The following is a 23,458-nucleotide window of genomic DNA, read 5'->3' as shown; positions in this document are numbered from 1 at the left end:
GATGCCGGGAGCACGGCCACACCAGCAGCAGAACCAGCGCCAAATCCACGGGGAGGACCAGAGCCGCCGGACAGCTGTGCCTACACCCAGGCCCTGCTTGTGGAGCTCGGGCATGGGGAAAACAGCCGTCAGGATGGACGGATGGGGAAGCTCAAAGGGCCGCCCAAGGGAAAACTCGCCCCTAAAAAGCAGGAGAGACATTTTCAAGTTTGCCTGTGCTGGCAGGGGGACGACCTGCAAGCCCACTGCCTGTAGACAGCAGGTTAATATAACACATAGTCACATTTCTGCACAGAATAACATTTAATCCTCCCCACCAAAGAACCGTTTCACACCGTGTAACTGCTATCACCACGCGAGGAGAAGACTACCTGCTGCTGAGCATTAGCACAGCACTCCCAAGACACAGCAGCTTTCCTCCCGGCGCCTGTCTGGGGGTGACCTCGGCTCTGGCTCAGGAGGAGAGCTGCCCGTGCCCGTTCCTGCTCACTTCAGCAATTTAAATTTCTTCAGGTGCTGGTGCACTTGGTCCTTTGGGTAGGGCCTGAGCGCCAGGCAGGTGGCCATGTTCTCAGGCTGCTCAGTCCACACTTCGTGGTCGATGCCGTGCTGCTTCAGGGTCTCTGCCAGCGCCGTCAGGGCGGCTTCATCCGGAGCCTGGGGAGAGACACAGACCGCTATGAGGGCTGGGGTGCGAGAGCAGCGGGGAAGAGGCCAAGCAAGGTAGCTCACACCGAGGACAGTGGCCAGCACAGGGAGGCAGCCACCTGCCTGCACACAGGTATGAGGATGGGCAATCCCCGTACTTTGTATCTTACCCAAAAGGCATTTTGTTCTTGCAGGCCCCGGGCTGCACCGCCAGCCTCTGCAAGCACTGGGGTGGGGGAGCTGGGCCTTGTGAGCCAACACAGGTTGTAAACCGTCAAAAATGCGTTGGTTTTGGTTTTTTTTTTTTCCCTGGACAGCTTGCCTGGCTCAGCGTCCTAAGGCAAACAGCTCTGCCCACGTCCACACAGAGGCTGCCCCGATCACCGCCATGAACACCACCCCCCTCACCACCCCCTGAAGGCTCTGCCGGACCCGCCTCAAAATGGCGGCCACCCGCTTCCCCAGAGCGGCGCTCCCGGCGTGCCCCGCGGCTCCCGTCCTGCCCCGCGCACCTCCAGCACGACGGTCCGCATGGCGCCGCCCAACTCCAGGTAGGCGCGGGTGTCGGGGTGCTGGCGGTGCGCATGCGCGGCTGCCAGGGCGGCGTGGCATCCCTGAGCCACTACCGCGCCCAACGGCCACGACCGCGGCGGGCGGCCCAGGTCCCCCCGCAGCACCACGTACTGTACCAGCGCCGCCGCCGCCGCTGCCGCTCCGGGCGCCGCCATGTTGCCGTACGGCGTCCGCACAGCCTACTGGGAGGGGCGGCCGCGCGCGCGGGGCGTGCCGGGAAAGGCAGGGCCGCCGCCATTTTGTTGTACGGCAAAAGGTAAGAAATGGCGTCGGGGGAGGCGGTGTCGTTCTGGCGGTGGGGATAGGCGGGCGGTTTGAGCGCTGGTTGCTGTGGTGAGTGCGGGAGACGTTGGGGAACCGGGCCGGGGGCGGGAGGGTCTCCCTCCCCGTCCCACCTCACCCCACCCCCTCCGTGTGAGGAGACCCCAGGTCCCCCCCGGGGCTGTGGCGGCTCCCCGGGCTCGTCCTGCTGTCGGAGGCAGGTGAATCCTGTCCCTTCCTGCACTCCCGAGGGGGTTTTTCCTTATGGGGCTGGTGTGAAACGGTGGCTGATAGAAAATGTTGGGTGATAATGTGTCTTTTCTGGTGATAACGTGTCTTTTCAGCCGTCGGCCGCTGGGATTGTGCCTGCCTGAGGGTCGGCCCGGGTGCTAGACCTGCCCTCGGTGCTTCTCAGAGTCCCGTTGCAGCTGCAGGAGGAAGAGGAAGGTCCCCTGAGGAAGAGCTCTGGCTGCTGGGACGGAGCCTGGCCAGGGAGGGCTGACATCTGCCTTCTTGCTCGCAGGAGAGCGGCGAGGAAAGATGGAGGAAGGGAAAAGGAATTCAGCAGAAGGTGAGCTCTCAGGGGTGCGCGGTGCAGGACATCCAAGTGCAAAGCATGTCCTCCTGCAGGAGTGAACCTGAAAATGTTTGGGGCCATTGGCTTGCTGAGTCAGGTAACGAGTCACTCTCGGGCAGTGGAGGGCATGGGGCCTTCAGAGAAGTCACTTCACTGCTCTGTGTGCCGGGTTAGAAGTAAAACTGGGAGTTGCAGATCTATTGGGATCAGGACTGGTGCATCTGCTAGCTTGCTCTGCTTTCCAGGAGCTTAGCTAGCTGGTACAGGGTACCCCAGTGTTTAGGGTCTGCTAGCACTCAGCCTTGCTGTTTAAAATGGCCAGAAGCCTCTTCGCCACATGTTTGCCTGCCCTCTGCCCCTTTGAAAAGCTATTGTAAGTGGTTTCTTTATGTAGCTGCACTGGACCTACTTTGTTTCATGTACCGCGGTGCAGACCACTAATAACTACAGCCTGGATTTTTGAGCCTGTCATGCTTTTCCTCGCAGGGGTGTTTGCTCACCTGGAAAGGCTGGAGGCACAAGCTCGTGAGGTAGCTGTGAAGCAAGAGAAAATGAAGCAGGAAGAAGAGAAGCGGGCCAGGCTGAAAGCGAGAGTGCGGGAGCTGAGACTCCAGAGGGATAAGCTGCTGGCTAAAGTGCGCCTGCAGAAAAAGGTGGTGAGAAAGGGCTTGCTGCAGAGATCTACAGAGGGCTCAGGCGTGCTCCCACTTTCAGAGGGTGGATTTACTGAGGGTATTCATATAGAGTCAACTATTGGGTTTTTATTTTCCCTTTTTAAGTGACATACAGTCCTGGTGTCCTCTCTTTTCAGTACTTTGTAGTCAGAACTGCTGGGTCTACTTGCTTGGAGGTTGTGTAGCCATTTCCGAACTCTTTTCTTGATTTTATTTTTTTTTTTTTCCCCCTTCCCTCTTCTGCTAGAAATGCCATCTCGCTTTTCTCAGAGCACGGTTATTATTTCTCTGTATCCTGACTGTGTTCCCTGCAGGTGACACATTTGTGTCAACAATTTTTGACCTCTCTTCTCTTCTGGCTTTTGTAGCAACTTAGGGAAAAAAGAGCCATGTCGGATCCAGCAAAGTCTGGTGCTCGGGCTGTTTTGGAGTGGAAGATAAAAAACATTAAGGCCATGCTGCAGGTCTCTTACCTCACAGGTAATGTCTCGAGATTTGCATGTGTTCTGCCAACAGCTGCATTTCTGGGGTGCTAAATTTTGGAAAATGAGGCTGATGTGAAGTGTAACTTCCCTGTTAACATTGCTGCAGTTGTGCTTGAAGCCATTAGAGTCTGAAAATGCTGGAAGAGCAGTAACCTTGTAATTCCATGCCTTTCACAGGAGGCCTCTGGGATGTTCCAGGAACTATTATTTGCTGAACAGTATCATTTAAACTAAGGTCTAGATTCTGGAAAACGTACAAATGAAATCTTTGGGAATTAGGCAGTTAAATATCCAGTGGTCTGGGTCTTCCAAGCAAGCTTGTGAGGTCAGCACCCTCTTTTCATCTGGTCCTGAGCTTTTTAAAAAAACTTTGCTTTCCAACAAGAGTCACCTTTGCTTTGTGGTCTGGGCAGTGCGAGGACATGAGCCCTGCTTGATGCAAAGGGGCTGAGCCCCCGCCTCTGTGAGTGCTCCTGCCGCTTTCCTTGGCGCAGTGAAGTGCTGCCTGCCTCCACTGAGGGCACCCTGTTCTCCCTGTCACGTTGGAGCCAGGACTGTGTTAGAAATTGGCAGCATAGCTCAGTTATTGGGAATTGAAGCTACCATTAAGCTGCTTGAATTCCCTAGAGGTCCCTTATTAAAAAGTTGCTGTGTTTTATGTCCCTAAACTGTTGCAAGTCTTTAATCCTCTGAGGCAGCTCCGTGAGCTAGCCTAGTAAGAGGATGCAGCCCCTCTTGCAGTCTTGGGTTGCCCCAGCAAAGCTGCTGTGTGGTGATGAGTTAGAGTAGTGCTGAGTAAACCCTCTCTCTCCGGACCCAAGGGATCAATGGGAAGCGGACCAAGCAGGGAGTGTGTTTCTGCATCAGCACGGCTTATGAGAGCACCTACTTGGATTCCTACTACGTGCACCTTCTCGTCAAGCCAGAAGTGCAGATTCACCAGCACTCTGTCCCCACCTTCATCCCCCTGGAGCAGATAGCCAAGCAGTACTTGCAGACGGACATTGGGCGCTTCTTGTCTGTCCTGTCAGACCACCTCAATGCTTATGCTGGGAGGAAGTACCAAGCAGACCAGTTACAGGTACCAGTGGCCGCAGTAATGCTGTTCACCCGTCCTTTTCCCTTTAATGTACCTAGTGTTATGAGCCTCTGAAGTGCTGGGGGGGAATTTGGCAGTTTTCTTTACGTGGAGCACTCACGGCTCTTGTTTTTCAGAACTTCACAAATTATCGTGTGACTATAAACTCAGTTGCCTGTTCTGTCGATTGTCACGTACTTGGATGTTGTCTGGTGGCTCATTTAAAATTTACTGCCAAACTCCAGAGGTCCCTAAGCTGAAATAGCTGTCATCTTGTAAAGAGCCTCTGGAGGATGTGGCTTAAGGGCATGCATGAGCACTGATTTATTTAAGTCTTTCCCACACAAGGGTTTTTGCTTGACGTATGGGAATGCCAGGCTGGTATGAGGATGGGGGCACTGCACTTGGCAAGCTCCCAGCCCTGTGCTGATGGACTCCCTTCCTAGCTTCATGTTTCACAAGTTGTCTTTGTCCCTCCAGGAACACTTTTCAGACCAGATAGAAGGAACCTTGCAGAGGAACTCCTTGTGTAACTTGCTGGTCTTTAATTACAAGGTGTCAAGTAAAAGCAAGACCTTTCCGTTCAACGCGAGGCTGCTTTATGGAGATCTCTGTTGCAGCCTCCCCACTGAAGTCAATGTCTCCTGCACACGTAAGTGGATGGTGTGGGGGTCTGTTTGGGGGTGTGGGGTAGGCAGACTGTACTGTGGTTCTGCAGATGGATGGGGTTTCTTTCTAGTTGAGTTTGGAGACAAAAGGGAGCAGGCTGCCATATTTCTGAGGGATAAAAGATTATAGAAGGGGTTGTGTGCCATCGGTGCTGAGTCTTGAGGCAGTTGTAACTCATCCCTAGCACGAGAGCACAGATCTCTTGCAATACTGGCAAGATGAGATGGCTGGAGGGAGGGAAATAGAATGGGGCTGAGGAAGGAAAGTGCAAGCTTGGATCACTTCAGATGGACGGGCTGCTCATTCCCAGTTTGCAGTTGCTCAGAGTGCAGACTCCGGTATGGTCCTAGCAGGATCAGGATGCTGTTTTCACAAGTCTCCCAGATAGAGGCCAGCCTGTGCTAGTGCACTCTGCATGTGTGGGAGAGCCTGGCAAGCAAGCACAGCCAGAAACTTAGAAGCCGCCAGTCTCGGTCACAGTGATAGTTTGTTCCAGTCGACTTATGGCCTTGGACTTGTTTCCAATCCTTGAAAACCTGGCACCCAGCCCTGTGACCTTTCTGTAGGGTGGGAGTTACTTGTAAGCAAATAAGACAGGATCTTTTTAGCATTAGGAATTTCTCTCTCTCAATGCAATCAGATAAATGGTTAATTGAGGCCTGGTGTTGGGCAGCCAGGCCCTAACTGCCCCTGCTGCACTATTAGGTGTGCTGGCACATACTGCAGTGCAACGGTAGAGAGAAGAGAGGCAGGAGGGAGGTTTATGACCCCTTAGAAAGGGTCAGGGATACTGTGAAATACTCCTAACAAAGATCTCTGCCTGAAAAATCTTTCCCCAACACCACCTGCTCCCCCTCCTCTGTATCAGTAACTCTACCTCCTCCTGGTACGGCAAAGACTGACCACAGCGCTGAGTGACTTGTGCAACCCTAACGCCGTGGCACGGCTTAATCCTGGATCTGCACTATTTTGTAACTGGTTACTACAAATGCCAAACTGGGCTTAGGAATCGTTTGCCTGTTTGTCTCCCCGTGTTTCCAGCTGCACTGTGTCCTGCTCACGGCTGGCTGGCTGGGCTGCAGAGCATGTGGACCAATGTGCAGCTAGATGGAGCTCTGAACAGAGCAGCTGGAACTAATAATCTCTTCTCTCTGCCATCAGTCAGGGTCTCACGCCTGCTTCCGCGAGCTACTTGGCTTGCAGTTAGGCTGGAGGAGGAGTCGTGCACTGTATCAACAGTTCCCCCTCTCCTTTCCTGGCGGTAGCCATCCCCTTATAGGTGAAGCTCTGCCCTTGCTCACAAATTTCTGTGTCTGTTGAGCTAAGAGAGCAACTGAGTGGCTGAGGCTCCCACATTACTGTCCTTACCCATCACCAGTGGGTGTTTCTTAAGGCACTTGCACTTTCTGCAGCCATCAAATCCCATGGGGATGCTGCAGGACAAGGGTTAGGAAGGAGAGAGAGAAGGGTTATGAGACGGAAAACTGTATGGCGAGGGAGAGTGAAAGACTCCCTAGGGACAAGGGAAGAATGAGAAGCAAATAGTTTTATGCTGAAAATGTAATTTTCCTTTCCCCACTAATCTGTCTGCTTCTGTCTGCCAGCGGATGCACCTGCATCTCTAGCGGAGATGGCAGCAGCTCACTCGGACCTGTTTAGCCGCGTGGCCCTGCACAAAGCCTTCCGCTCCTTCAGCAGCGATGAAGAAAGCATGGATGGAGCACCATAAGCCACCCGGGCTCTCCTCAGTAAAGCACCTTCCCAAGCTTCCCTGCCTGTGGGGAGCGATCTCGAAATGTGTGTTTTCTCCATGGTCTGCAGCACTGCTACTGGGAACCCCCTGAGGATCTATGGGCCCAGTTTGAATCTTGAGAGTGATGTTTTCTTGAGGCTTTGGGTGCCTGTTGTTGCAGGTAATCTTTCCTTAGCACTGTGCTTCTTGCTTCCTTTGAGTGCCTCTTGTTGCAGGTAATCTTTCCTTAGTGCTGTGCTTCTTGCTTGTTCGAGTGCTGATTTCTGCGGTTGGTGCCGCAGAACTTCACAGTTGCAGGAAACATCTCGCAGCTGGAATCAGAAACTATGTTAAAACTTCAGGGTCTTGGTGCTTTGGGGGTGATGCCCTATGGATCAGCACCGTGCACTTAACCAGTGCACCTCAAAAAGACGGGAACAAGCAGAATAGTCTGTAGCCTGCTTACTACAGCCAGGAAAGGACTTTATATTAGAAGCTGGAAGGGGTTGAGGGACAGAGGTGACGTTCAGTTATTGCCAGCAGCAGCCCATGCCCTCGTGTGGGCTGCCTTAACCCCCCCCCCCCCCAAAGCACAAACACTGAACTTTCCAGAAAATTTCACACCAGCAGTAGCTCTACACATGCTGTTTCCTTCAGGCATGGGGCAGCTTTGCTGGTGTCCTGTCCTGTTGTGCTTCAAATCTCGATGAGATCCTTAAAATCTTGCTGTTGTGTCACAGTATTTTTTAAACTTCTTAATAAAAGTTCTGTGTTACTGAAATTGTGGTGTTTAAGAAATCTTCTGTTGATTTTAGCTGTGTAACACATGGTTTAAATGACAGTATTTTCTTCCATCTCATTTTTATGCCAGTCCTACGTGTGATAAGGCCCAGGGAAAGCACTTCATAATTTTTTAAATTTTTTCTGTAATCATGAGAGCTCCGTGTCCAGATTGAACTGGACAACTTGTTTAAATGTGACCTCCAGCTTTTGAGTGTTGTAGCTCCAGGTAGCGATTCCTGCCCCTAGTATTCAGAGCTTCTCACAGAGGAAGGCTCTCAAGGCTGACCCTTTGCAGCTCAAGCCGCTTTAGAAGAGCCGACAGCCCCAACAAGGGAGAGGCATGAATGCCACCGACGGACAGGAGGTGCTCAGCCCTGGCACCAGCCTCCCCTTTGATGATCCCTCCAAAACCGACATCCCCTCGTAAGGGTGGTCAAACCCTTCTTGAGGTATCCACAACCCCCAGAACAAAGCAGGCGTAGAATCGGGCTTTGAAATTCAACTGCTTCTATTCAAGAAACTAGCAGCGTAATTACACTCTGCGGGTGCCTGCCTTCTCCCCCCGGCCCTGGCAAGCATCGGGTTTAACACACCAGTCCCCTCCTCGGCCAGTCCCTGGTCCTCTCTTCCATCGAGCAACAGCAAAGTGACAGCAGCTGACTGCAGCGTCTGGGCAAGCGCGAGCCCCGCCGCGGGGAGGGAACGGGTCACAGTTAAAAATATTAATGTCAATCTGTACTCTTATATATATTTATATATCTGAAATACACAATATTGGTTCCTTTTTCTTCTTCCCCGAGTCAAAGGCGGCACTGCGCTCTCCATCTCCCCGATCTCCTAACTACGGTGGTTTGTGACGAGGATGAACTTAGTACGAACTAACAGCAAACCCCGGATGCTCCCGGTTTGTAGCTACTGCTCCCGGCACGTAGGAGAGACGTGATGTCTTCCCATCCGGCCCTGAGTTTGGATCTCCTCGTGCCAAGCGCGCGGTGGCCGGGGCCCATGATGCTACTTTTAATGTTGCGCTGCGCACCCGGCGCGGCTGATGGTGCGGCTGCTTGCCCGGTGAAGCCCGGGACGCCCGGGGAAAGGCAGCGCGTGTCCCTGGCCCCGTGCCCGCCGGGGGCCGCAAGCTCGCTTGCGTGCGAGCGTGAACGGCCGGAGGAGCCCACCGGGGCAGCCCCCGGTCTCCCTCCTGCTCTGCCGCAGGCGCGATGGAGCAAACTCCCCCAACCAGAAACCTCCGGCAGGGCGGGGGGGGGGCTCGGAAAGGGTCGTGCGAAGGGGTTGGTTTCTCAAGTTTGGTTTCGGATCCGGACCGCGGTGGGATGGATCCCCCACCCCGGAGCCGCCCCGCTTGGCGCCGGGAGGCGGTGGCTGTGGTGGCGGGCGGGCGCCGGACCCTCACGAGCTGTCCACCACCTGATGGGGCAGGGTGACGGAGGAGCCGTTGACGAAGGAGCCCTGCTTCTCCCGGCCCTTGAGGAAGAACGTGAGCAGCTCCCCTTTGCCCTTGACGTAGATGGCTCCCCGGCGCACGAAGCGGAAGCCGTACTCCTTCAGGATGAGGTGGGTCTCCTCCACCACCTGTGGGGACAAGTGGACACAGTGGGAGGCTGGGGGGGGGGGGGGGGGGGTCCTTGCCTGGCATGTGACATGGGTAGCAGGAACCCCCCACGTGCCACTCGGACAACAGGTCTACCCACCAGCTTGGCTCCCACCACATTGTCTTGGGGTGCCCTTCTCTGAGCATCACTTTACCCCATTCCCAGCTCGTAGGAGACCCTCAGCCAGCCCCCACCCTCCCGTGTGCTCCTGCCAGCACTTTCCCCCTCCCACCCAAAGCCTGGGGTGTTTTGAGGGCCGCAGCCCCACCATGGGTTGCCGATTTGTCACCCCTTCGTCGCTCTACCTGTATGTTCCCCATCACACCGGTGGACTCCATCCTGCTGGCCACGTTCACTGTGTTGCCCCAGATGTCGTAGTGTGGTTTGCGGGCGCCAATGACGCCCGCCAGCACGGCCCCCTTGTTCATGCCTGTGCAAGACAGGGAGCAGGCATCACCTCCATGCCTGGTGACACGGACAGGGCATCCTGGTCTGCAGGAGTCTGTCCCACAGGATGGGTTTGGGGCAATGAGGTCCCCCACCAGCCCTGCTGCCTTCAGCTGCTGAACTACAGCTGCTGCCCAGCGTTCCAGCGCTGGTGGGGAAGGAGGGACAGGGGACGCCGAGGCAGAACTTGCCCCACACTCCCGGACTTGCCTATGCGGAGCATGAAGTTGTTGAAGGACTGGTAGTTGATGTTCATCAGCGTCACCTTCATGGCTAAGGCAAAGTCGGCCAGGTCGGCCAAGTGCTGCCAGCGCTCCTTATCCGAGAGGGTCTCCTTCTGCAAGGGCAGCGCGGGTCAGGCCTGCCCATCCCTTGCCCGCTGTCCCCCCACCATGGTGACTCCTCACCTTGGCGCTGTAGCCATTGGCGTTGGCATCGGGGGTCACTCCAGAAGCGGCCATGTAGGTACTGCCGATGGTTTTGATTTTGGTGATGCACCGGAATTGGGGTTCGTCCAGGAGCTGAGCCATGGAGACAAGACCCTCAGGCACCTTGGGGCCATGGCAGGTCCTTCTGCCCCCAGATGGGGCAGGAAGGGAAGGTCTGGCCAAGGCCCGCACCACCCCCATGGCCGGCTCCATCCCGACTCACCGCGTCGAAGTCAGAGATGATCTCATTGAGGAACCGCAGGCACTCAATGCCCCCATTATTGATGCTCTCCTCCGTGTAGAAGTCGGCAAAGTTGGGGAGGGAGGCAAACATGACACCAATCTCATCATAGGACTGGCTGTACAGCTCCTGGGGATGGGATGGGATGGTGGCCGCGAGCCGGGGACATGCCCATGCATGACACCGGCACCTCCGGTAAACCCAAACCCTCCCGTGAAGCCACCTTCCCTTGGCACATGTGAAAAAATGAGGGTGCTCCGCAACCTCACCTTGCATGGCCAAGACATCATCTTCATCCAACCAAAGATGCTCCAGAGCCTATGGAAAAGCCTCCGGATCTGGACCATGCCCCCCCCCACCTCCCTGCCTTCAAAATGGGGGCAAATACCCCCTCCTGGGTGCCCCTCACCTCGTCCCGCTTCTTGGAGCCCAGGAAGTGCCGGGCAACGTGCTCAGGCAGCATGTTGGTGACGAGGGCCTCATTCCAGCGCCGCATCTCGTAGACCCGCTCCTTCTGGTCATGGACATCGATCTTCCAGAGGAAGAGGGTCCTGGCCAGCTTCTCCACCTGTGGGTGGAGGGATACGGCTCCACCCCCAGTTCCCAACCACCAATGGGTCCCCTCCAACGCTGGGAGCATCCCGGCCACTGTGGCACTGGTCTGGGCTTGGGGATAGCCTGGAAGAAGGTTCTGGGACAAGGTGAAGCCCTAACTGGGGACATGAGACCTGCTCCGAGGTACAAATGGGACCCTTGCAGGATAAGCATGGGTCTTAGGGCCACCATGTTGCTGCCCACCCCTAACCATAGGGGCGAGATAAAGGTGTTCTCTGCACTGATGTGGTCCTGGAGAGCCCTTGGGTGGGCTTCCTTGGAGAAGAGCCAGAGATGCTGTTCACAGCTGGGGACAAATCCTGCTGCCTTGGAGCTTGCAAGAAATAAGGGCAGGGACTAAGGGTGAAGACGCAGAGGGGAGGGGAGCTTCCTGAGGTGGAGGGGGGCGAGTCACTCACGTGGCGAGAGAAGTAGTAGAAGCTGAGCATCACGACGAAGATCATCGCCGTCATGGAGTACTTGGAGGGGACCAGCGAGGACCTGCCAGCAGAGGTGGCAAGGCATGGGTGGGTGGTGGGCATGGCTGTGCCCCTCAACCTGTGCCCACCAACCCCCCCGCCACCCCTTACATGCTTTGCTGGCCACGGCGACGGTCGTACTGGTCGAAGATGTGCTCCCAGGCGTAGATGTTGACGGCGCCGGTGGCCCCGGTGATCAGCACCATGAGGGTCAGCTTGACCATGTGGCTGACCTGCACCAGCATGATGGTGGCCACCAAGGCCAGCAAGGCGATGTAGCTGTAGTACTTGGGCTGCTCCCTGCAGCCACCCAGCTGCGGTGGTCCCATTGTCCCGTTGCCCATCCCACCGTGGTCCTGCCGGCAGCTGAGCTGGGGGCACGAGAGCAGGGTGAGGAGGGGGACACGGGGACAGGGTGCACCTCTCCATGGGCTGCATGGCCACCTAAAGGGACAGGGTGCTTTGCAGAGCAGGAGGAGGAAACCCAACCTAAATTTTGCCCCCCCTACAGTGCAGCCCTGCTAATTGCTTTAACGATCGGCCGTGCACAATTATGGGCTGCTTGGCTGGAGGCTGGAGCAGGCTCAGCCCTGCTGGCAACCGGGCCATTAGCTCACCATGTCCACAATGTCGGCCATGGTTACAATGATGATGGCGGCCATGGCCCAGGTGTTGCGTGCCCAGCGGGTCCTGTCGATCCAGGTGGAGAAGGCCACGAGCTTTTTGGGGAAGACCTATGGGGAGAGGAAAGTGGGGGGGTTCGCCCAGGCAGGACACGGTGATGGGACATCATGGTGTCCCATCACTATGAGTGAGTGGTGAGCCCATCCCGTCTCACCCGGGGGAAGATGGCAGCCAATGAGCAGAGGGTGAGGATGAGCAGCAGGATTTCCCCCACCACAAAAGTCACGTAGTTGGCCACCAACCTGCCAAAAAGGCCAAGAGGGAATGGGTTTGAAGCCGGGCAGGGCCGAGCGTGGCTTGAGGCCACCCTTCCCCACCACCTCCCTGCCTTACCAGGGGTCGATGAAGACTTCCACCAAGGCAGTGAAGAAGAGGACAACGCAGGAGCAGCTGAAGGCGGCCCCGCTCTGCTTCTCCTTCTCCACCGAGTAGCGCGTCTCCATTTCGGGGTCAATGAAGCGCATGGAGAGCCGGAAGGTGCTCTTCCCCTTCAGCCTGCTGGCAACATCGCCCATTAGCACCCGGCAGCACTGGAGACCTGCCGAGCTGTGCCGGGACACACTGCCGGCCGGGGTGACTCACGCCTGGATGGACTCGCGCTCCAGCAAGGCTTCGTTGAGCAGCTTGTTGAGCTCCTGCTCGTTCTGCGAGGCGTCGATCACCCGCTCGGCCAGGTCCCGCAGCCGCAGCCGCCGCCGAGGGTTGGGGAAGGAGGGGTTCACGGCCTGCGCCGGCACAGCCGAGGCATCAGCAAGACCACGCCAGCATCGGTGGGATGTTCAACCACCCCAGTGTGGCTATCAGCAGCCCCCCCCCAAATGCAGGCGAGCTGCTGGAAGGGGGATGCTTTGCCTAGGCTGTACCTCTCCATCCTCCTCCCCGCTCTCCAGGGTGCCCCTCACCCTGGTGTCGGGCTCCTCAGGCTCCTCGGGGCTGGCACAGGCCAGGCTGAGGCTGCCGTTGTGCTCTTTGGTGTTGACCAACGGCGGGGAGCCACCGTGGGATGAAGTCAGCGACAGCTTCTGCAAGATGAAGGTGGTGGGTCGCGGTGGGGTGTCCCCCCCCTCCAACCCTGGCACCGCCGCCGCCACTCACCACCCCGTTGATGCCGTTGCGCAGAGGCTGCTTGGGGACCACGACGAGGTAGGTGACGATGCCTTTCTCCTTCAGGTACTCGCAGCGTGAGCCACCTTCACCCGGCTCCACCTCAAACTCACCCTTCAGGCAATCCATGGTGCTCTGTGAGATGTGCACCCGCCTGCCAGCACCGGGCACTGGTGTCAACCTTGGGTGCAGGGCACTCCATCCCCGTCCCCCCCAGTTCCCCCTGGAGATGCTCACCCGGGGATGCCGCCTGCCTCCATCTTGTTGGCCACGGTGACGTCGGTGGACCACACGTCATACTGCCAGCGCTTCTGGCCCAGGACACCCCCCAGCACCGTCCCGCTGTGCACCCCCACCCGCATGTCCACTGCCGTCTTGGTCTTCTCCCGCACATAGCTGGGGGGAAAGATGGGGGTGATATAGGCATGACCCCCTCCCACTCCATCCCCACTCCACCCCACCGCCCATTCCCATCCCGACCCCCCATCGTTAATTATCACCCCTCCATATTTTAACGCATTTTGCAGAGGCTGGACCCCTCAAAGCCCCCAGGCTGGACCCCAGCTCACCAGGACCTCCTGCCCACCCTGGCACCCCTCCCTGGAGGTGAATAGCCCCCCCTCCCCCAGGAGAAAGCCCTTACGAAATGGCCTCCACCATGGCCAGCCCCATCATGATGGAGCAGACGGCGTGGTCCTCCCGGTACTCGGGCAGCCCGCAGATGCAGTAATAGCAGTCGCCCAGGATCTTGATGCGCAGCTGGTGGTATTTCTGAGGATGGGAGGCAGGGGGGCATGGTATCAGCCCCCCACCCATCAGCTGGGACCCCCCCCCCAGCTCCTTCCATCCCTCTCCCAGGCTGACCTTGACCCACGCAAAGGTCTCCCGCGCCTGGCAGGGACACAAATAATCGGATTTTCCATTCCCACCCTGCCTCCCCCGAGGGCTCGGCTGGGAGCCCGGCTGCAGCCTGGCTGGGGTTGGGAGGGGGGGCCCCTTCCCAGCTCTATTTTTGCAACACAGGGCAGGGCGTCTCCCACATCCCGGAGCAATAATATTTTAACCTCCTCATTCCCATTCTGGGATGCAGCTTTTGGCTGGAGCCGGGGCAGGGTGGTGGCTGAGACCTGGCCCGCTCATTACATGCCAGACAGGGTTAGGGGGGGGCACTTACGGCTGCCAGCTTGTCGAAACGGGCAAAGAGCTCGTTGAGGAGCTTCACCAGCTCCTGGGCGCTGCAGGACGAGGAGAGCTGGGTGAAGCCCACGATGTCTGCGAAGAGGATGCTGCGGGGAGCAATGGTGAGCGGCTCAGCCCCGGTGTTTCTCCCTCCCTGGACCCCCCCCCCCCACTCTCCTTTTTTGCCAGGGCATCTGTGCCAGAGCAAAGGCTATTTTGGGACATGGCTGAAAATGATGCTCTGCAAAAAGGGGCTCCCAAGCCATGGGCTGGTTGGTGGCATCCCCTGTCACCCTTCGTTTGAGCTGCAAACCACCCCAATCTCTCCCCTCTTTTCTAGCCAGACTGCAAAAATCCGTACTGTTGCCCAAAAAAAGAGTTGGTTCTTTTTCCCCACGAGGATGGCACGGGGTCGCACAGTGAAGGGACGGTCCTACCTGACGTTCTCGTGGCGGTACATGTACATGGTGTTGAACTGCTGCATCTCCTTCTGGCTCGGGTCCTTCTTCATGTCCTTCAGCATCTCATCGGCCACGTGCTTGGGCAGGATGGAGAGCATCAGCCGCTCCTGGGGAATGGGGCAGGGAAGGGAGTTTGCCACCACGTGTAGCCAGGCCCGTGCCAAGCGCAGCAATGCACGGTGCAAATGCACAGTCTAAATTCACAGTCTAAATGCCTGGTGCAAATACACGATGCAATTGCACAGTCTAAATGCATGGTGCATGCACGATGGTCTGAGCACTCCCCTCTCCATGGGGACAGAGAGCAGCAAAGTGACATTTCCAAGCTCCTGGGCCCTTCGCTGGTGGAGGTGGCCATCCCTGAAGGATCCCAGAGCCCAGCCAGGTCTAGCCCAACTCTCAGCCACACATGGGGAAGGAGCAGGTGGATCAAGCCACAGGAGCTTTTCCTCCAGGCAGGGAGAATAAACTCAGTGTGGGGTGTCCCAGGGCACCCCAGGGAGCTGGGAGCCATCACCCCGACTTCAAACCCGCACCCACAGGTAGAGGACATATACCCATGGGTGGCAGATCCCCCTTGGCGATGCTCTGCCAGGGATGCCAACCACTGCTTTTACCATTTTCCTCCCTATTTTACAAGTTCTCCTCGAGATTTTTGCAAGTGGGAATAAATCCCAGCCAGGGGAGGATGGGACGGTGGCAGTTTGGGGGCACTGCAGCCACCAGCCTCCCTGTCCCTGGAGCCGTGGGAAGGAGGTACAGTCCCACACACTTATTTGGGCACCAGCTGATGAGCTGCAAAATTTGCCTGTGCACCCCAGCTCCCTTCTCCAGGTGTGATACAGAGCCCAGCCCCTTGCTGGGAGCTTGAGAATTAAAATGCTTTGGGTCGGCCAAGCTTTTATCAGCCCAAATAAACCTGGGACGCGGTGCTGGGAGGGACCTTGGGGTCTGCACTGATGTCCCCCAAGGTCCCTGCAAGCTGCCCCAGGGTGTCCTGCCCAGGGGGTGGGTTGGGGCTGGGTGTAGGGACCTGGGTTAATTATGCCAGGGAGGATTTATCAATATAAAAGCATGATGGGTATCCCACATCCATGCGTAGGACTCAACTGAGGTCCACGAGGGGGATCAAGCCTGCTTGGGGACATCATACCCGTTGCTGTCCCCGCTGGCCCTGCAGCTGGAGAAGGGATAGATGTGCCTGGATGCACATGGGGATTTGCACTAAGTGTAACTAACTTGGTTAATGAAGCAGGTTTTCCCCCGGGATGGGGGGAATTCTGTGCGCAGCTGCAGTGGGACCGTTGCTGGAGGAACGGCACCGTGGCCCTGTCCCTGTCCCTGTCCCCAGGGGCTGCCAGTGGGGACACATGTGGGAGCTCCTCAGCCCCTCTTGACTCCTGTTAACCATAACTCTGCCCACAGGGCTGATGGTTCAGCCACCACTGATAGCCTGGAGGGAGGAGGGATGAATCTGTCTGCCAGCATCGCTCCCTGCCCTGCAGCCACCCTGCCCCAAGCCTCTCAGCCTCACGCTAGCAGCCTTTCCTGCAAGATCGCAGGCTATTTTTAGCTCAATTCCCTAAGGAAACAGAGCTCATGTGATAATAATCCCCATGTCCCTTCCTATACCCCTCTGAGCCCACGAGCTGGGGCCTCAAAGGTGCTCTCACTTGGAGCATCCCCCAGCCTCAGGATTTGCCCCCATCACCCAAACCCCTCCCTGGACCTAACCCCTTATTAGACATCAGAGCATCCACGCAGGTTTTGCAGCAAAGAGGACGCCGGTGGCGCTGGCCCGGCCCCGCCACGTGTCTCTTGTTGCCATTGGGAGCAAATTGCTGGCAGCGGCTCAACCAGATAAGAGATGGGAGATGGGGAGAGAGGCCCCAGATAAGGTGCTAAAATTAGCCCAGCTCATCACCGGACAGAGGGCTGGAGACAACAGGGCTGTCAAACAGCCGGCTGGCACCACGATGCCTGTTCCCCTCCAAACGCTCCTCTTGCCGGGCCCCTGCGGCACGGTGCCGGCATGGCCGCGGGCATGGGGCTCCGTCTGGCGGGCATCGCTCGTGAGATGAGCGGAGAGCGGCCGGGCTGTGCTTGCTTGCTGCCAGCTCTCCCTTCCCCATCGTGGTCTGCTGCAGGAGCAGCCCAGGAGATGGCCGGGGGCCTGATGGAGACCTGTTGGGTGGCCGTGTGTGGGGACGGGGACCTGCTGTGTGGCTGTGCTCAGGGATGGGGGCAGCTTGGTGGTGGCCGTGGCAGGAGCTGGGAGGCCCTGGAAGAGGACGGTCACATGGAGAATCCCCAAATCGGGCACAGGGTGCAAAAACGCAAATGCGTTTCCCACCTTGGGTCCTCCTGTCCCCATCGCCGCCCGCCACGGTCCCTCCGCACCATGCGGGGTGCGGGCTGTGGGTGCCGTATCCATCTCCCGAAGCCACACCGGTGTCCCATCGCCATCCCCTGCCCTGTCCCCACGCCGTCCCCTTGCCAAGCCGTGGCTCCTACCTGCTGCTGGCTCTGCTCCTCCAGGTTGAGCTTGACCTCGAGGGACTGGCGCGCTTCGAGGAAGGCTTTGCGGTGCTTGCGGTCAGCCATGTAGTAGGACATGGTGCCCACCGTGATGGCGCAAAGGTAGATGGCAACGTTGGACAGGATCTTTGGGGACAGAGAAAAGGAGATGGGGGTGAGCAGAGATGTGGGGAAGCCCGCGCGCCCCCCGGGGACGGCATCGGTGTCACCGCAAGTCCCTGTTTGTGCAGCAGAGCCCAATTGGTGAGAGTGGAAAAAAGTATTCAAATGCTGGAGGAGGACATAAAATACACCCTGGGGTTAAATTACCAAGCCACGGCCACCGTTAACTGCTGGGGGGACTTATGGGGGATCGTCACGGTGGCTTTGCAGGAGGGGTCCAGCCAGGGATCATGCCCTGAGCATCCCAGGAGACCTCGTGGTCCCTGTGGGCTGACGCCACTTCATTAAAACTTGCAGAGATGTTTTGGAAAAAGGCAGCAAGTCGGGTGCAGCCCCAGGGGAAGGTGCTGCTGAAGGTGAATGGCTTTCGGCGGCTCACGTGCCATCCGCTCCCCCCCACCCCTGCCATGGGAATTGCACCCCTTTGTGCAGAAAAAGTTAATAAAAACACGTCCAAACCCTAAAATCATGTATTTACTCATGCTCCTGCCCCTGTACATCCCTCTCAACAGCCAAAAATACAGATGTGAGCCCGCAGCACTGGAGATGAGTGCTCCTGGGTGTTGCTGGCTGTGACAACACACCCTGTTTTCTTTGAGGTTTCAAGACAGCATAGCACGGAGGCTCGCTGGACCTGTCCCATCCCTGGGCTGGACCCTGTCCCATCCCACAGGCTAGACCCCAGTTCCATGGGCTGGACCCCATTGTCCGGGCTGGATCTTGTCCCCACAGGCTGGACCCATCCGATCGCACAGGCTGGACCCCATTCCTGCAGCCCGAGAGGGGACAGAGCAGGTTTGCAGATGGGAGAAAAGATCCCTTCGTGGAAAATATGACTGATGAGGGAAAGTTGAAAGAATTCGGTTTGTTTAGTCTAGAAAGGGGAAGAGCAACAGGGAGGATGTGATAACAGGCTCCAGCTATGCCGAAGGGGTGATGGGGACATGGAGATGTCCTCCCACGCCGCAGGCCATGGGCTGTGTCACAGCCAACGTGGAGGAGGCAGTGGGAAGTGCACAGAGCCGTCCTTGGGCTCGTCTCCATCAGGGATGTGCAGCCGCGCTCAGCATCCTTCTGATCCCCAACTCCCTGGTACCGACCTTGTTCCCTCCCTGGTTCCCGTATCTCATAGCCCAGCTCGGTCGGAGGAAAGCACGAATGTGACCCCGGTCCCTGAGTGTCCCTGTCCTCGGAGGTTTTACCACCTGACAGCATCCAGCCCCAGGCAGCCTGGTCTCATTACATGGAGATAGGGAGGAGCTGCCAACCCCTTCCACCAGGGGGAAACTGAGGCACAGATGAAACGGGCCACGTGCAGCAACGAATACAGGCCCCTGGCACTGGGGGTTTGGGTGCTGGTGAGGCACCCTGCTGGGGCTGATAAAATGATTTGCATCAAGAAAACTTTTTTCTGGGGGGAAGAAAAAGCATGAGGAGCAGGGGAGAGTACATGGGGTACCCAGCTGGTGCCTCAGGGCCGGATCCTGCCCCAGGCCCCACCGCTGCAGGTGGGGATCCCCGGGAAGCCCCTGCACCCACGGCACAGCAGACGGCGAGCGAGGAGACATCTGGAGGTGGGCACGGAGAAGAAACCCCCAAAACAAGCAACCACTTGCTATTTTTAACCAGCCTCTTGGGTTGTCATGACAACAGGCCACTCTACTGGCGCTGTATGGGCATGGGGCAGCTTGGCACAGCTCGGCATGGCTCAGTACACTGGGGCCACTGGAAAACCCGGGGACGCACTCACCCAGCATCGCATGGCACAGCCGCATCCCATGCTGAGCATCTTCTAGCTGCATCCTGCAGCCATGCAGTGGATGCTCAGCCCCAGCAGCCTTTCACAGCACATGCCCACATGCCTGGAGTTGCAAAACACCTCCTGGCACCCCAAACACTGCGGAGAAAGCACCGACACAGAGGAGACCCTGCTCCCGGCACGGTCACTGGTTATTATTTGCACTCAGTAATTTGAGGGCAGTGAGAGCAAGACACATGCAGGAGCACGCAAGGCTGGTGGACTGAGCCTTATCCCTCCTTTCCCATCCATATCCTGCAGGAAAGGTCACGGTGGGATGCACCAGGGCCATCTGAACCAGGACTGGGTCATTGACCGAGTCCGAGGATGCTTCGCAGCTAGTTTGCGTGCAGCCACAGCAGATACGGTCCCAAACGCCGCCGAATCCCGACCCCCTGCCACCATCCAGCCTTCGGGCTCCTCCTCGATGGCCGGCAGCGGGGCAGAAGCTGCCGGCATCTCTCGTGAACCCCTCCCGGGCTGCGCCAGCCCCGCTCAAGCGACATCCTCTGGTTCATCCTATTAATAGCAATGCCCTCCGGGAGCCGCACCACCGGCTATAATAATAAAGCATATGATGTTTATTTCTGGACATAATGTTCCTCCTTTTGCAGCAGGCAGAGGCTGAGGCATGCCGCGTTGCCAAGGTTTTACCGGCTCCGGACTCTCCATGCCACGGCAATGATTAACGCGGCGGCGCATGCCTGCTGCCGGCCGGGGGGATGCCCGCGTGCCCCCTCGCCTCCCGCATCCCGGGGCTGGTGGCAGAGAGAGGTTTACTTGGCTTCAGATCAGCCACGTGCAGTGTTTGCATCCCAAATAATAGGGAGTAAAACCTGGGAAAGCCACTGCTGCACCGGGATTTCTCCTGCTGGTGCGGTGCCTCGAGCTGGGCATCGCTGGGAGGGAATCCACACTGCCACCCCAGCACCCAGCCCAGCATGCTCCAGAAACCATGCCCAAAAAGTGCTTTTCTTTGCAAAATCCTGTGTGATGCCAGGAAATATCCCATGCCAGGGGATCAGCCCCAAACCATACTCCCCGGGGCAAGAAAAAAAATCAGTATCTTTGGGGTGTTTGAAGAACAGGCTCCATTTTCCAAACTCCCAGTGTGATCATGGGCTCAACACTCCCAAAAAGCAAATAAATAACTCCCCTCTCTCTTCCTATTTAGGCTGGGAGCCACTGGAGGTCTCCCGGGGCCTGACCCAGAGCATCCCAAATTCCCGTAGCATCCTCCCACGGAGCCCACACCATTATGGGGCATGAGCGGATGCTTCCAGTGGGATTTTTCCCTGCTGCCGTCAGCAGCCACCACCACACAAGTTTTCAGCTCCGGTTTTTTTTTTTCCCCCTAACCCCAGCCATGGAAAGACTCCCCAGATCGATGGGTGCATGGCCAGCTGGTGGGGACATCAGTGGGAGTAAAGGGACTCAGCCAAGCTGTGAAACCCACTGATTTAGGGAATAAAAACAGTCTCTAGCTGCTCCAGGCAGGTATTTCCCAGGAAATATTGAGAACCCGATGGGCCAGGGACCAGTCTCCCCCTGACCGACCCCCCATGTCCTCTCCTTTGCTGCATACGTGAATGCGTGGCCTGTCCTTAGGGCCACGCTTGGGCTCAGGGACGCTGTTTCTCTAGCTTTGCTGGGGCAGAAAATTGCCCCAAAGCATCCCCAGGCTCTGCCCCAGGCACTGGGCTGGGTGATGGGCATCACCCAGGGACCAAGCTGGGGCCAAGTGGCCGCCTGGCTCCGTCCTCCTGGGAAAGCTCCAGTGGCTGTTTGCGAGCCTGGAAGCTGGGCTCCTGCCACGTTTCTGCTAAAAATAGCCATTTTTAGCCACTTTTAGCCATTTTTGCAATTCAAAGGGAAATCGGCACAAGCAAGGCCGCCAGGCAGGGTGGACAGGAAAGCCTGCAGTTCACCGTGCCTCAGTTTCCCCAGCAGCCCAAACACAGCCCACGCATCCACGCACCCCAGGTGGCTCCTGGGGACAGATCCGTGCTTGCGTGGTCTGTGGCCACGTGTCCCAGCACGGGTGGGTGTTCCTGTACATGCCAGCACCCCACTCCCCATGCAGGCTGATCCCCAGATATGTTTTGGGGAGCCCCCTGCTTCCAGAAAACATGATGATCAGCTCACAGGGTCCGGATCAAACCCGGCTTTAGGGTCAGGGTATAGGGGTGGGGATGGGCCCCACGGTAACTCACGGAAACACCAAATAGGGACGAGTTGCCCGTCACCCCACCACCACCCTGGGGGATTCCACGTCCCCCCCACCGGCCCTGTACCTGTCGCAGCAGCGCGCTCTCGTCCAGGGCGTCCTGCCGATGCTGGGCGACGGTGACACCGAGCACCAGCGTGTGAATGCCACAGGAGACGGCGGTGATGAGCACGATGGGCGCCAAGCGCAACGGCAGCGTGATGAAGAAGGAGAAGACGAAGAACGCCTGCCAGCCCACCGTGTCGCTGGCCTCGGGTGAGCGGGCGAAGTTGAGACCCAGGTAGCAGAAGATCTGGGCCAAGATGAGGACCCAGAGGACGTAGGGCAGGAACCTGCGGGCCACCCGCTCGGGGAGCAGCCGGTACTTGCAGAGGACGAAGAGCAGCACGTGGGCGACCAGTCCGGCCGCCGCCGCCAGCACCGGGGCCAGCTTGTCGGCGGCGTAGACCACGGCGCACATGACGAGGATGTAGCAGTCGAAGAGGGCGGCGAAGACCACCAGCACCAGGAGGGTTTCGTGGCGTTGGCGGCGGAAATAGGTCTGGTAGAGGTTCTCCAGGGACTCGGGAGCGAAGGTGAGGCGCATGAAGCGGGGCAGGCAGAGGCAGGGTCCCGAGCTGCGCACCGTCACCTCGTGGGTCCGACCCACGCCGTGCTCGGGGTCCGACGGCAGGCTCACCGAGTAGTCGGCGGAGTACTCGGCCGAGCACTCCGGCTCGGAAAAAGCCCTGTTCCTGGGCATCGCGGCACCTTCCCTTGCTCCGGCCCCGCAGAATCGCCGCGGTCCCCCGCGCCCCAACGCTCACCGGGGCATCGCCCGCAGCATCCCCGTCTCGCCGGCCGCTGAGCCGCGAGGCCTTTCCCCTTCTCCTGCGGCCGTAACCCCGCAATCCGGCTACGTGCCGAGGAGCGGCCGGAGGAGGGAAAGGGGGATAATTATAAATAACCGCCGGCGTGGCGTGGGGAGGCCAAGAGCGGAGCGAGCCAGCCTCCCCAGCTCCCTGCCAAGCTCTCTCCCCAGCCCTTGCGCACTGCCAGGTTGCAACCGAAGCGACGCGGAGCGGAAAGATGTCGCGATGCCTCCCCGCTCCTCCTTCGAGGGCAGCCGGTTTCGGGGGGCGATCCCCTCCGCTCCTCTCGCCTTTGCCCCCGGCCGAGAGACGCTTCGTTCCACCGGGAGGGATGGAAAACGGCCGTGGTTGGGGGGGTGGTGGGATTCGCTCCGAAACCCGCCGGCTACCGCAGGTGCGGCCCCGCCGCCGCCGCCGGGAGCGATGCTCTTCGCTTCGCCCGGTCTCCGCCAGCGTCCTCCGGCGGCCCCCGCCGCCCCCGCTCCCTACGCCCGGGGCCGCCCTGCCCCGCCGCCCCCTCCGTCTCCGCGGGGCCGGGGGCGAGGAGGCGGCGGAGGAGGCGGCGGCGGCGGCTGCGGCCGCATGGTAGCGGCTCGGGGTAAGGGATGATGGGGGGGGAACGGGCAGGGCTTCCCCGGGGCCGGGGGCGGGCACCCACCGCCGGTTGTGCCGGTACCGGTGCGTCCCGGTGCGTCTCCGCCTTCCGTAACCCTCTCGGTGCCGGCTGCCGGACGGCTCTGCTGGGGATGGGGATGATGGGGAACGAGGGCCAGCGGCAGGTTCCCGGGTGGGTTTGCTTCCACTCGTGGTCCTCCCTCGGCCCCAGTGCTGCTTTTCTGCTCCCCAGTCCATCCTCCTCGTCCTATCCCCCGCCCCCGGCAGCTCACAGACTCCGCAGCCCCCCGCGGCTGCACCCCACGTATCTCGAACCCGCTGCCTACAGCCTCGCTGGGTGCTGGGGACCCCAACCCCAGGGGGTGAGCAGGGTGCTGGGCCATATGCACCCATACAACCCGCCAGCCTGTCCTTTGCCCGGCTCTGGTCGCCCCACAGCCCTCTCCGGGGTCACAGCCACCTTCCCACAGCCCCAGAGGGGAGCAGAGAAACCCGATGTGTCCCCACTGCACGCCCCCCTTCATCTAGGCTGCCCAAATCACCCCCCCGCAACCTGACCC

At 58.6% G+C, this 23,458-nt stretch overlaps 3 protein-coding genes across 6 annotated transcripts; 1 reads left to right on the top strand and 2 right to left on the bottom strand.

Annotated features, from left to right (window-relative positions):
• Positions 1-284: 284 nt before the first annotated feature.
• PTRHD1 (peptidyl-tRNA hydrolase domain containing 1) lies at positions 285-1,414 on the bottom strand. Of its 2 annotated transcripts, none has more exons than XM_069805493.1 (2): positions 1,161-1,414; positions 285-657 (listed from the first exon to the last, which is right to left on the bottom strand). In XM_069805493.1, the coding sequence occupies exons 1-2, from the start codon at positions 1,374-1,376 to the stop codon at positions 487-489; spliced, it is 387 nt and encodes a 128-aa protein (XP_069661594.1). In that variant the 5' UTR covers positions 1,377-1,414; the 3' UTR covers positions 285-486. The 2 variants fall into 2 exon arrangements, 1 of the variants encoding a protein (XP_069661594.1); XR_011328564.1 differs by lacking the exon at positions 1,161-1,414 and adding an exon at positions 819-1,151 and having other exon boundaries at positions 518-657.
• CENPO (centromere protein O) lies at positions 1,382-7,478 on the top strand. Of its 2 annotated transcripts, none has more exons than XM_069805491.1 (7): positions 1,382-1,477; positions 1,827-2,053; positions 2,546-2,712; positions 3,102-3,213; positions 4,040-4,299; positions 4,777-4,948; positions 6,570-7,478. In XM_069805491.1, the coding sequence occupies exons 2-7, from the start codon at positions 2,023-2,025 to the stop codon at positions 6,692-6,694; spliced, it is 867 nt and encodes a 288-aa protein (XP_069661592.1). In that variant the 5' UTR covers positions 1,382-1,477; positions 1,827-2,022; the 3' UTR covers positions 6,695-7,478. The 2 variants fall into 2 exon arrangements, with proteins under 2 accessions (XP_069661592.1, XP_069661591.1); XM_069805490.1 differs by having other exon boundaries at positions 1,468-1,554.
• Positions 7,479-7,966: 488 nt separating this feature from the next.
• On the bottom strand, positions 7,967-22,176 carry ADCY3 (adenylate cyclase 3). 2 transcript variants are annotated; one of them, XM_069805488.1, is made up of 20 exons: positions 21,500-22,176; positions 17,222-17,371; positions 14,684-14,814; positions 14,242-14,353; positions 13,711-13,838; positions 13,305-13,463; positions 13,059-13,221; positions 12,827-12,985; positions 12,546-12,688; positions 12,297-12,458; positions 12,118-12,205; positions 11,897-12,013; positions 11,391-11,650; positions 11,220-11,301; positions 10,616-10,774; positions 10,189-10,335; positions 9,945-10,058; positions 9,748-9,874; positions 9,396-9,520; positions 7,967-9,070 (listed from the first exon to the last, which is right to left on the bottom strand). In XM_069805488.1, exons 1-20 carry the CDS (start codon positions 22,172-22,174, stop codon positions 8,888-8,890), a joined length of 3,384 nt encoding a protein of 1,127 aa, XP_069661589.1. In that variant the 5' UTR covers positions 22,175-22,176; the 3' UTR covers positions 7,967-8,887. The 2 variants fall into 2 exon arrangements, with proteins under 2 accessions (XP_069661589.1, XP_069661590.1); XM_069805489.1 differs by lacking the exon at positions 21,500-22,176 and adding an exon at positions 17,992-18,524.
• Between the last annotated feature and the right edge of the window lie 1,282 nt (positions 22,177-23,458).

The sequence above is a fragment of the Haliaeetus albicilla genome, chromosome 18, assembly GCF_947461875.1.
Source record: "Haliaeetus albicilla chromosome 18, bHalAlb1.1, whole genome shotgun sequence".
NCBI classification, from domain to species: domain Eukaryota; kingdom Metazoa; phylum Chordata; class Aves; order Accipitriformes; family Accipitridae; genus Haliaeetus; species Haliaeetus albicilla.
This window is presented reverse-complemented; position numbering and strand designations above follow the sequence as displayed.